The sequence below is a fragment of the Gambusia affinis genome, linkage group LG08 (assembly GCF_019740435.1).
Source record: "Gambusia affinis linkage group LG08, SWU_Gaff_1.0, whole genome shotgun sequence".
In the NCBI taxonomy this organism is placed as follows: domain Eukaryota; kingdom Metazoa; phylum Chordata; class Actinopteri; order Cyprinodontiformes; family Poeciliidae; genus Gambusia; species Gambusia affinis.
In genome coordinates this window covers 6,548,121-6,560,791 of record NC_057875.1, presented here as the reverse complement: position 1 = coordinate 6,560,791, position 12,671 = coordinate 6,548,121, and the positions used below count along the sequence as shown (strand labels likewise).

The window sequence follows — 12,671 nt, the reverse complement described above, 5'->3', positions numbered from 1 at the left end:
TTCTTCTTCTTCTACTGGTAGAAACGAACACGATAGTCAAACAGGGTCGGGTCAGTAAAAGGTAAAGAGTCAAGAGTCACTGCTTGATGGAGCTGCTGTAATCATAAAGAGGTGCATTTCCTTCATTTAAAGTCAAATATCAGTGCCATGTTGTTAAAGAAGGTAATTAAGAGAAAACATGTTTCTTCACAAATGCATTTATCAAAATAGGAAAATGTCAAATTGAAAAAAACTCCAGAAAAACATTAACTTAGTAAACAGCACAGTCACACATAATAAAAATAATAATAAAAAAAATGTAAAGTAACTCATGAAACTAGCACTGCCAGTCTGGTTAACAGAACCTGCCTACATCACAGAAGACAGTGGTCACCAAGAATATACAACAGAAGTCATCACACATGCGTGTATACAATCATTTATCAACATAATGAGCATGTAGGTTTTAAAAGGTTATTCTAGCTTTTTTCCCCCCCTCAATGCTTTGTATTCTCATGTATGAGAATGAGTAAGAAACGTGTATCTCACTGAGATTAATGCACATTTTGCTACAAGACAATTAGTCATTTTCTGACAATCCACTTATTTTCCTTACTCATCTTGTCATAAAAATATTTTTCTTTCCTTTTATTCTTTTTCTAAGCGGGCACCCATCATAATTTATTATTTTTGTCCATAAAGGTGTGACAAAGCCACGTGTCGTAAAAATTTAGTGCAATAACGTGAACCTCCAAAGTTTGTTGAAACTTTTTTTTTGTTGTTTTTTTTTTCCTCCAGTGTCTGCTGACAAACTTTGAGCACAATGTCACAGAGAAGTCTGCAACCAGCTAACAGTATCACAACTTTTTTTTTCTTAATATACCATGCTAATGATCCTGCTCACAGCACACATCACTTCTGCAACTGCAGAGACCTATTTATCTTTGAGTATAAAAACCAAAAATAATAATAATAATAGTCAAATAAAATCAGCAAGCGAGACCAGACAGCATTACTGTTACAACACATTGAGCCAGAAATGTAACACACAACATACAGTATCTTGCCAACTATAAATCTGTTAAGCTTCTTTTTTTCTTTTCGATGGCACATACTTAGCTAGGATAATGGCCATAATATAGTGTCTGGATACACCAAATCTCTATGTATCTATCGTATTTACAGATGGAGCTTAAACATGACTTTTACAACATTGACAATATAGCCAAAAAACTGAAGCAAGCATCCTACTGTATCACAGAGCCTACCTGGCTAGCAGTGATGGTTTCAACATGCTTTCAGGTCCATGGTTACCTATAAAACATAGGACAGTGACCATTTCACTATTTTACAAACTGTACAGAAGATTCAACTTAAGCTTTAATTCTTAAATCTCTGATGCTGCCCCACTTTCCTGTTGTGTTGTGGATGCTAAACGCGGAGTGTTTCTGTGTGGAATAATCTCTTATGATTCTTGAAACGGGCCGTCTTTGGCATGAAAATGAGGCCTGGATCTGCATAAACATTATTTCCGTGAAGCTCATGCAAGAACCTGTTGGTCCTCCTGGTTTGTAAAACCTTCTCCATGCCGTTGAAATTCTCTAGCCTGGGAGTGCAAAAAAACTGAAAACATCTCACAACTGAAAGGGCAGCGTGGCAATTTTTGTTTTCACCAATAAGGTTGTAGCCGATACCTTATGGAGTTGGTTCTTCGGTTCAAACCCACCAGTTGCCGATTCATCGCTTCTTTCCCATAAACAAACCATATCTGTTCATTCCTGTTGCTAGTGAAGGGTTTTTGTGAATCATTGAAATGCTCATAGAAATCTCCGCCTATTTCCATTTATTTTATTTCTGATTCCTGTTTGGACCAGATGATGCTTATGAGACATCGCAACAAACATGACCCCTGATCTGGGGCCATTTTTTAACCCTCATCATTTCCACTGCAGGAACCAGAACTAAATCCAACCCCTCAGGGCCGTTTTCTGGGAACTCACCCCAGAAAACGGCCCTGGTAGCCGGGTAGCTCTTTTGGTGAAAATTCATGGTGGAGCTTTGAGGCGAGAGATTCCTAAACATTTCTGAATTTTTTTTTATTATTCTCCAAGCATTTTAGTCAATTAGTGTGCACATAATTTACATAAACAGCACAGATTTCCAAATGTATGCAACAAACAGCCGGGTTAATGTAAATGGTTCCAGGAAATTAAATTCTGGGGACAAAGGGGCTAAGAAGAGTTTACTTTACTTTCAGCAACCTCCTACTGGAAGATAGTATTTAATACAGTCACAAAACCGAATCAACAGTCAGACTATAAAGGCGCATTCTGATTGTTTTCTCCCAGAATCAAATTTTTTATAGGACTATTTTTTCTCCTAATTCACCCTAGCCGTTTCTGAAATGCATTTCCAATGTGAGAGTCCAAATCAGTGCAGTTCATGCACATTGCGTATGCTGACAGTGAGGGGGAATGTCCTACTGCAAGAGTGCTGACCAAGCTCTTGTTCAGAAGCTAAATGTGAGACAGGCAGGCACTCCTGTTGCAAAAATAAAAGCAACAGCTTGGGAAAGCTTTTATTTCTGCTGATTTTCAGCAATTTCTGCAAGTGTTGAAACTAGAGCTATATTAAAATCACTTCAAATCTAAAATTTTAAATTTCATAGATAAATAATAATTAAGCCTGAGAAACATGTTGTAGATGGCCATTAGCAACGCCTCATTACTTAAATTAAAATGTGTTAATCTTCCAGAAGGTTTATAGCTGTCTTTATTTTTGCATTATAGCTTAAAAGGGCTAAAACACTAAAATAGTCCCGTGGCAAGAAGGATTGTTTTGAAATTGCTTTAAAATGGGCCCAGAAAACAACACTAACTTCTGAAAAATGTTCCTGAAGTCAAAAGGAGCTTTTAAATTGTTACATTTCAGCCATTCTGGACGTCATTTACATAAACAACACGGTTTTGCACCTTACAACACCCATTGCACCCCACATACGGCCAGGGTAATATAAAAGGTTCCCGGTAGGAAAAGGTTCAGAGAGGCATAGTGAAATGCAGCTTAAGCAATAGTATTTTTCGCTGTTACATAACCAAATACAAACTATAAGGAGATCATGGAAAATCACTTCAACTCTTCAGTTGTCAAATTGGGTATGAAACGCCCTCCTAGCAGGTACAAATTGGTACCATGGCTGGTACGAAATGCCTCCAACAGCTCCATTTCATTCCCAAGAAACATCTAAAAAAAAGACTTATGAAAAATGGAAATGAGCAGCACCCGTCTAACTTTTAACAATGCAAAACAAGAACAGAGAAGGAACTTAAAATATGAGAGTAACAGCTGCCGTGAAAGGATGAAACTCTGGATATCTCAACATTATACTATATACAGTACTATTATACTATATACAATGGCGTAAGGCCTTAAACTTTGGGAATAAGGCAGCCAAGTTGTTGATTTTTTTCAATAAATACTCCACAAAGTGGCCTGCATCTCCATCTTCTCCCTAATGACCCACAAACTCCCTTTTTTTTGAAGATAATAAACAGTACAAGAAGTATAGGCTTTGAGAGGTTTCACACATGAATCAGTTTTTCACTGATGTTGGTTTATGATAAAAGTATAAAGATTATGTCAGAAATTCAGCACCTGGCAGCTTAAGATGCTGCCCTTTTTATATTTTTTGATATGGCAGGCAAACATACTACAACTTTTATGTGCATACACCACGATAACCAATATTGTCTCCATTTGGTTGAACTTGAACTGCACACGTTAAAAGGAGAACATGTTTTTCTTTTTTGGTGAAGTCTCGTGTGCCAGATTTGCAAAGCATTTCCTATTCCTTTGTTGTTCGTAAAGTATAAATATTGCATTAATAAAGATTACCCTTCAAAGCGCACATATCTCCTATTTGTTAGTTGGTGCATGCTGCCACAGAGTGTTCGCACCCTTCTCTTGAAATGCTTACATTTTAGACTCAGATGAGGGAGAAAAGTGAGCAAAATACTGAAATATTGTTGACAAATGATGAGTGAGGGAAGAAAGGTGGCGGGAGATTGCTCTGGTAAGCATGGCACTTTGAACAGAACAAACGGCCAAAGTCCAGACAAACTCCGACAAACTATGGGTTAAAAACAGATATATTACATGTGCACCAAACTGAACAAACAGAGAACATAAATCATACAGAGTAGAAGAGAACGTTAACCCAGCATCTCCACGGTAGTAGGCTGGTCTTTGCTCTCTAGCCACTCAAAACCAGAATTCACAGTATCACTGCATATCTGCTGGAAAAGTGGGTCGTTCTTTAGTTCTTCCAGTGTTGAGTCTTCATACTGCTCCTGCTGCTGATTGGGGTCAAACAGCAAGTTGGCGTCCAACGTGTTAAGGTCAGTGATGCTACTGGACAGATCTGAGGTCAGTCGGATGTCGTTGGAGAAGTCGGACGCCACTGCGTTGAGCTCCGAGGCGACCTGACCCACCAGTTGGGAGCTGGGATTGAGTCCGTCCTCGCCCAGCAAGTCCTTGACAGTGTTGTTGAAATCGAGTTGCTGCTGTTCATCCTCCGCCTCCTGCTGCTGCTGCTGCTGGTGCTGGTCTTGCTCACTGGGACCTGCTTGTGCTTGAGTGTCCCCAGCTGAGAGGTAGCCATGCTGCTGGAGCTCGAAGGCAGCAGGGCTGGAGCTGACGGGCAGCTGATTCTGGGACGCGGTTCCTCCCGAGAAGCTCGGAGCCGTCTCTAGAATCTGGGTGAGGTTCATGCGGGCCGTGTAATTAGAGGGGAGGTTGTTGATGCCCAGACCACGGATGGAGTCGTCTCCGTCTGCTTCCATCTTGCTGAGGAGGACGCTGGTGATCTTGGCGGTGTTACTCTGACCCTGCACAGGCAGCATCTCGCTCTGCATCATGATGTTCAGAGGTACAGACTGGCTGCGCTGCACCATGCTGTGCACAGAGCTGACAGTCTGTCTGTTGGACAGGATGCTGAGCACCTCCGAGGTTATGGGGGAGTTAAAGGGTGAGACCACGGCTTGAGTCGTTGTTGTGGTACTCGTGGTGGTGGCTGGAGGGTTGGTATTACCGCTGAAGTTCCTCTGCCGCACAGCAGGACTAACGCTGCGGCAGCGGAAAGTGTTGGACGAAGTTGAGGCTGAAGCCTTGTTGTCTAGTGGTGCAGGAACGGCAAAACTCTCCTGCTTGGTGGGAGTCGTTACACCACTTGCCTGCTGCTGCTGCTGCTGCTGCTGCTGCTGCTGCTGCTGCTGCTGCTGTTGCTGCTGCTGCTGCTGCACTGGAGAAATTGGAGTAATGCGTCCAAAATGAGCGCCGTCCTGGCTCGCCTGAGACTGGAACGACTGGCCAGGAATTGCAAATGCGTGAGGTTTGCGAAACTGATCGTCCACCAGGTCTTGGTAGCTTGGCAGAATGCCGATGCTGTGGTTAGACAGAGGTCCGGCAGAGTTACTATTGTAACGGTTGTTGATCCACTCCAGCTTGGCCTTGTCAGGGTGCGTCGCCATGGGCCTTTGCATGGGTTTGACAGGGCTGCTGGAGACGATGCTCGCATCATGATATCCCGTGATGCTCGAATTTATGGGAGTGAAAGCAAAAGGGTTCCTGCACTCCACGGGGCTCGGCGGCACGCTGCTGCTGCAGTTGGAGAGCGGCGTGCTAATTGGGGTGTGCCGGCCCATTGCTCCATCTATGGGGGTGACGGGAGCCATTCGGGAGCAGGGGCTCTCTCGGGTCAGGCTGTGTGCGAGCGTCATCTCAGAAGTGGGAGTTGGCGTCGGGGTGGGTGTCGGAGTCGGGGTGGGGGTCTGAACCGGGGTGGTGCTGCTGTGAGTCGAGTGGTAGAAGGTCGAACTGGTTTGATGGGCGGCAAGGATAGAGCCCTGACTGCCGGCTGACTGACTCTGCAACCCGGACACGTCAACACAGTTTCCAAAGAGGCCCTTCAGCTTCATCTGCTCCTCCATCTGGACCAGCTCCTCCACAATGCTATCCTGCGTCATGTCGTCATCGTTGAACGAGAAGTAGTCCATGTTCGGCTGAGAACTGGCAAAGTCGACCATCTGTGTGAGGGTGAGCTGGCCCGAGGCATCGGACGGTTGAGCCATCATGGAGAGCTGGTCAGTGGGAGCCTGTTTGTGTTCTGCTGGTATCTGCTGAGGCTCCCATATTGTGCTCTTTAAATCGCTCACAGAGGCTTCGTGTGGTCCTGAGTTGGCCGTAACGGCACGAGGGTCCCCGGTGATCTGCTGCAGCAGCGTGTGGTCGGATGCGTTGCTTCCTGCTGGTCCAGCAGAGGGATCCACAGCGATGGAATGGTCCTCGTGTTTTGAATCTTGCTGTTTCGCGGCAGTCTGCGTTCCCTCGGTGTGCGTGAGAGGTGCGTCTGTAAGTGCAAGGATCTGTGTTGTCCCCAACGCCGTGTGTTTGGCAATCCCTTTGCAGGGGGCACTCTCTGGTCTCGCAGGGGTTCCTGGTCTGGGAATTCTCTTCATTGCAGTGTTCAACCCAGGTTTGGGATTGTCAATGACAGCAACCGGTTGCTGGGAGATAAACACCCTCTTGACAGGAATAACGTGGGATTCCCCCGCTGCACGCTTCCTGGGGCTCTTGGCATCTAGGCACGCATCCTTAGATGTGAGAGTAACAGCAGACGAGCCGTTGGACGACGTGTTGCCATTGAAGTTCTGATTATCAACAGTCAAGTACAAAGTACTGTCATGGCAGTTACTGTTATTGCTGTCCTGAGTCCCAGATGTAGAGCTGGGAGGAGAGGCAGAGTCACTCTTTGTCCGCAACCCTTTCTCTGGTCCTGGGGAACATTTAACCAAAAAGCTTGGCTCACTTGCAGCTCTGAATTTTACCATCTTCTCCTCTTTGGCTCCTCCTACATGTTTCTCTGCCCCAGACAAGGAATTATTGTCACTTCCAGCGTCAGACAACCCTTTGGCGTCCACAGAGAGGGTTGGGGTCAATGTTGCAGCAGGTTTCACTGCAGGAGACTGGGGAGCTGCCGAATTCCCGCTCTGGGACAGCTGGGAATCGTCCAAAGCAGCTGCAACGCTCACACCGGCAGAAGCTGGTCGCACACTGCTGTTACTGCTGCTGCTGGGGGCCAGAGCAATAGCCGTCATCTTCACCACGTTGACAGAGCTGACGTGGGGAGACGGCATCACGGTCTTTATGGGGCTGTTGGTGATGAGCAGCGTGGGTGGAGAGCGCAGGGTTATGGCACTCGTGGCAGAGGGCTTCGGAAGGATTTGGGCGTACCGTGTGCCATGTCGTGCCAGTCTGTCTCCCACGGGACTTGCTGGGACATTCTGGGGTGTTTTGGGAGACTGTTTGAGAGACTGAGTGACAACCTGGAAGTTTACAGGCAACACTTTTCCTTCCGCTGTCCCCACAGGGCTCGGTGAGGTCATCAACTGCCTGTTTCTCTGTACCTGAGGAACAAAACACCATTTATTGGTACGCTTATACACATAAACCACATCTCTGGAGTAGGGCTGTAACAATTCATCAAATGATTTGAGTGCTTTGATTCATAAAACTCCTTTAGGCTTCATTAAATGATGTTTTACTATGTAGCACACTGTATTCCGGCACGGTGATTATTGGTGTTGCACAACACTTTCACTTCTGACAAGTTTGTCACTATGGAGTGCACTGCAAATACACCAAGTCTTTCCAAGTATTTTGGGTCTAGTTTCTAGTGCAAATATCCTAGAACACTTAAAACGAGACAAACTAACTAAAAAGTAACTTTTCAGCAAGATTTAGCCAGCTGTTTTTAAGGAAATAATCTCTTAATATTGATGAAATAGTACTAGTTCCACTGGCAGGTTATTTCACTTATAACATGGAAAAAATGTCTTGTTAATGAGATAATCAGCCAATGGAACTAGCACTTTTTCATCAATATATAGAAATTATTTACTTAAAACAAGCCTCTATGTCTTGATAAAAAGTTGCTTTCAAGTTGATTTTGTCTCATTTCAAGTGTACTAAGATATTCATCCATCCATCCATCCATCCATCCATCCATCCATCCTCTGTTCACCGTTGTCCCTAATGAGGTTGGGAGGGTTGCCGGTGTTTATCTCCAGCTACGTTCTGGGTGAGAGGTGGGGTCACCCTGGACAGGTCGCCAGTCTGTCGCAGGGCAACACAGAGACATACAGGACACACAACCATTCACACACATACTCACACCTAGGAAGAATTTAGAGAGACCAATTAACCTGACAGTCATGTTTTTGGACTGTGGGAGGAAGCCGGAGAACCCGGAGAGAACCCACCATGCACAGGGAGAACATGCAAACTCCATGCAGAAAGACCGGGAATCGAACCCAGAACCTTCTTGCTGCATGGCAACAGCTCTACCAACTGCACCACTGTGCAGTCCTGTACTAAGATATTTGCACTAGAAACCAGACTCAAAATACTTGGTAAGATTTGGTGTTTTTGCAGTGTGATGACTAAAATAATTGCAGTCCTACTCTGGAGATAAAAAAAAAATTGAGAAAAAGTCAGGACATGTACCGGGACTGGGCTGGGGACGGCTGCCACTACGATTCCTATGGTTGGCTGAGGGGACAGCAGAGCAGGACTGCCACAGGGGATGGTGGGTCCGGGAGTACTGGCCTCTGTCCGCTTCACCTGGGTCTCACTGGGCAGTGGTGAGTGAAGCTTCTGCTCTTGCTGCTTCTTCTGGATTTTGCGCTGCAGTTGCTGCTTTGCGTCAACAGAGGGCGATGCCAGGGTCTTCACTTGGGGCTGGAAAGAGTTTGCCTCAGCAGTGGGAACAAATGCAGAGGATGGAGTTGGGGTCTTCATTCCTGTCAAGACAAGAAGAGTTCAAGAAGAATCTATAGAGATCAGACACATTACTCATGTCAAAACCACATTTTCAGAAATTTGCTGAATGTCTTTCACACTTCTGTCTTTACTCCTTTTCTGTCTGATCTGCTTCAAGTAAATAAAACCTGACTTTAATCTCAAACTTCTGACTTTTTTCACAAAATTTAGAATTTAAACTCTAAGAACTCTACTTCTGTGTCAATCAGTAAGTGTCAAAATTCAAAACAAAATAACCAAATTTCTTAGGTATACGTCAATTATGTTGATAATATGTAAAAATAGTCACATATTATACATATACTGAAGATAAATAGATTAAATACTGTAAAAATGTTTATGGTTTATGTTTGGAAGAGTTATAAATTTGGTGCCAAGGTAAAAAACAAGTCAGATTTTGGTTATGTCATGCTGTTGTTAAAGTAACACTTGATTATAGAGTAAAAATTTATATTTACCTGACTCTTTCAATAATAATATTATCTGCTTTATTTGCATTTTTGTTGGGATAATAATGGAATAGGATGTATTCACAGCAAAAAGAAAACATCTGTTTATCTGTAAATTGCTTTAAAAATATTGTGCATACAGCAGCAGCCATATGAAGTCATTAAAAGAATATAAACCAGTCAGTCCGCTTTTTTCCTAGCAACGGCAGAGTGAGCGTCCAACATACACAAACAAATACGATCCCTGCAGCGGGTATTCTACCTGTGGGTGTTCCAGTCATAACAGTGAGAGCAGCCATGGACTTTGTACCAATGTAGTGACTGTTGAGCAGGAAGCGAGCCAGGTCCTCCACGCTGTCAAACTGACGGCTGAGCACCTTCTGAGCCCACTCACACACCAGCCCACAGGCCGCGGATCTCATCTCATCCTCGGCGCTGGGAGACTGACCGGTTGACTCCATCAGCTCACACTGTCCAAACAGCAGCAGAGCCGGTTTAGGAATACTGAAACGGTTTAGGAAGGTTGGGGTGAAGGGAGATTTGTTGCAACTCACCCCGTCACCAGATTTCTGCAGATCCAGGTTGGGTAGGGATGGCATGTGAACAAAAGCTTTCTTTCTTAACCCGCTGTAGCAGTATGTGCGAAGGAGTTAAGGCTTCAGAACAAGAGTCGGATCCAAACCGAGGAAGATTCTCAGTTTATCTTGGCATCAGGAACCATAGTTCCCAGGTTGTCACAAACTTGAAACCACTATGAAATGTAGGGGGCACGATACATTTCATTTATATATAAAAATAAAAATATTATGCATATATATACATATATATATATCCATCCATCCATCCATCTATTTTCTAACACCCTTGTCCCTAGTGGACAGGTCGCCGCCCTGGACAGGTCGCCAGTCTGTCGCAGGGCAACACAGAGACACACACAACAAGCAACCATGCACACACACACTCACACCTAGGGAGAATTTAGAGAGACCAATTTACCTAACAGTCATGTTTTTGGACTGTGGGAGGAAGCCGGAGAACCCGGAGAGAACCCACCATGCACAGGGAGAACATGCAAACTCCATGCAGAAAGACCCTGAATATTTTATTAGTTTTGATAAATAAATAGCATATTTATCAAATAAAATAGGACATTTTATCTAATAAAATATTGGTATTTTATTAATATTGAACTTGCTGATAAGTTGCTAATTTTTTCAAGTGTAATAAGATATTTGCAACACAAACTAAATCAAAAATATTAGGTGAGATTTTGTGTTTTTGCAGAGTACTGATCACTGTAAGAAATCTGAAAAGAAGAATCCTGATAATTATAGCCATTAACTTTACACAATCTGAAACTGAACATCTGCAATAAATAAACATTCATTCAGTGCTTGAACATACTGATTTCATTGCAAGGATATTTGGATTTTCCCCTCATGCCCAGACGACGGGCCTTCATGTTGGGAAAGACATTCTTCATGATCTTCCCAAAGTCTGCTGCACTCAGTGGATTGTAGCCAAGATTGTCACAATAGCTCCTGAACAAAAACAGATTGTTTTTACATCACTTCTCATTAAAACAAAATACATTTTCTGCTTATTTCTCTCTCTTCACCCACTTGTATTCGTCGTACACCTCTTGCTTGGGGAGGGACGTCTCCGGGTGCTCTTCCAGGTGATTGCGTATCCAGTTGAACGCATACATCTGTTGAGTACGGCTCGACGACATGGAACTCTGATCACTGAAAAGGGGCCGAAACAAAAGAGAAATCTGGTGAGTGCGCCGAGTCCTGGACTGCTTCGCATCATTTTTCTTGCAAATACAGAAACTGTAATACCATAATGCAGCAGTAGAGGACCCCCTCTCATTCCCAGTCCAAATGGGCAGAATTTGGGGGTCGGGGTGATGAATAGATATGGGGAAACAAATGACACACAGACAGCTAGGTATAGAGCAGGAATCTAGAGATATTTCAGTGTTTTGGTTCATACTGATAATCAAAAATGATGCAGCAAAAAAGGTAAAAAAATAAATGTGGCGAATAGGAAATAAAGCTGCCATTAGACTTGTTCAGCTTGATTTTAGCCAGCGAACAGGGATTTTAATAGCTGGCAGAAGTGACACACAGTTCAAAAATGTAAAAGAAATGAATAAAAAGGATTTCCTGTGAGGAAGAAGCAAAGCGTTAAACTTTAGTTTGTTGTGTTTCCTACCTTTTATCATTGCCACTGCTGGGACCAGAAGGCAACTTAAGGTAGAGGTAGAGCTTTTCGATGTCTGTAAACTTCTCAACATCTTGCTGTAAAAAATTAAAACAACACAAAGGAGCGATTGTTTAAATAAACATGACATAAAAAATAATTTATTACTGTTTAATTTGCTTCCAAATTCTAACAGAGCCTGGAGAAGTGTGGAGCAGTTAAAGTAATTTAGAGTATTTCCAGACTTTCATCATCTAAATTTTGTCCTTCCATTCGTCCTTCATTCGCTGTGTCCTTCCTCCCTTCCTCAGATACTTTTTCTCTTTTTTCCATCTTTCATTCTATCCTTCAACATGTCCAGTCTTCCTTCCTTTATCCATATTTTTAATTATCTCCTCTTTCCTTCATTCCTTTTTCCCTTTCCTTCTTTCTTTTCCTGTGCCCTTCTTTCCTTTTTTGCTGATGTTCTTCCTTCCTTGTGTCCTTCCCAACTCAGTTATTTCCTTCCCTCCTTCCTTCTGTTTTTCCTTATGTCCTTTAATTGTTTCTTCTTTTTCCTGTGTCCTGCTTTCCTTTATTATGTTCCTTTCTTTCTTCCTTCTTTTATTGCTTCTTTCCTTATGTTCTTCATCGTGTCCTTTCTTTCCTTCTTATCTCTTCCCTCCTTCCTTTCTTCCATTTTTCTTTTTCTTCCTTATGTCCCACAAATTTTTCTTCTTTTGTCCCTTCATTCCTACTTTCCTTCCTTCCCTATGCTCTTCATTGTGTCCTTCCTTCATTTCTCTTTATTGTGTCCTTCCTAGTTCAATGATCTCTTTCCTTCCTTCATTCTGTTTCATTTTTCTTCCTTATATCCCTAAGTCTTTCCTTCCTTATGTCATCCATTGTGTTCTTCCTTCCTTTCTTTCTTAGTTGTGACCTTCCTAACACAAATTTCTCTTTCATTCCTTCCCTCCCTCCTTCCTTCCATCCTTCAAACTATCCTTCTTTCTTTTCTTGTGTCCTCTCTTTCTCTTTCTTCTCTGATTGTATATTAGAAGCATAGTGAACTGGAAAAGTCAGTTTTTCCGTAAACATTGGTTTATTTACCTCTGTTCAGAACGTTAAACTTAGTGTGTTACGTTTATATAGATGGAAATCAAAATAAATGTCATCTAAAAT

The 12,671-nt window shown here is 43.1% G+C and overlaps 1 protein-coding gene across 4 annotated transcripts; it reads right to left on the bottom strand.

Annotated features, from left to right (window-relative positions):
* Positions 1-633: 633 nt before the first annotated feature.
* LOC122834967 (DNA-binding protein RFX7) lies at positions 634-12,000 on the bottom strand. 4 transcript variants are annotated; one of them, XM_044123565.1, is made up of 8 exons: positions 11,523-12,000; positions 11,147-11,185; positions 10,928-11,050; positions 10,730-10,846; positions 9,860-9,944; positions 9,568-9,775; positions 8,542-8,837; positions 634-7,442 (listed from the first exon to the last, which is right to left on the bottom strand). In XM_044123565.1, exons 3-8 carry the CDS (start codon positions 11,035-11,037, stop codon positions 4,191-4,193), a joined length of 4,068 nt encoding a protein of 1,355 aa, XP_043979500.1. In that variant the 5' UTR covers positions 11,038-11,050; positions 11,147-11,185; positions 11,523-12,000; the 3' UTR covers positions 634-4,190. The 4 variants fall into 4 exon arrangements, with proteins under 4 accessions (XP_043979500.1, XP_043979501.1, XP_043979499.1 ...); XM_044123566.1 differs by having other exon boundaries at positions 11,147-11,170; XM_044123564.1 differs by having other exon boundaries at positions 11,147-12,000.
* Between the last annotated feature and the right edge of the window lie 671 nt (positions 12,001-12,671).

What these genes read in the sequence shown, in the direction of transcription:
- LOC122834967 (XM_044123564.1), bottom strand. Translation starts at nt 11,370, where the DNA reads ATGGCAGCTTTATTTCCTATTCGCCACATTTATTTTTTTACCTTTTTT. An exon ending in GAGGTGTACGACGAATACAA is followed by an intron (nt 10,847 to 10,927) that starts GTGGGTGAAGAG and finishes GTTTTTGTTCAG; the next exon opens with GAGCTATTGTGACAATCTTG. An exon ending in TGCAGAAATCTGGTGACGGG is followed by an intron (nt 9,776 to 9,859) that starts GTGAGTTGCAAC and finishes CTGTTTGGACAG; the next exon opens with TGTGAGCTGATGGAGTCAAC.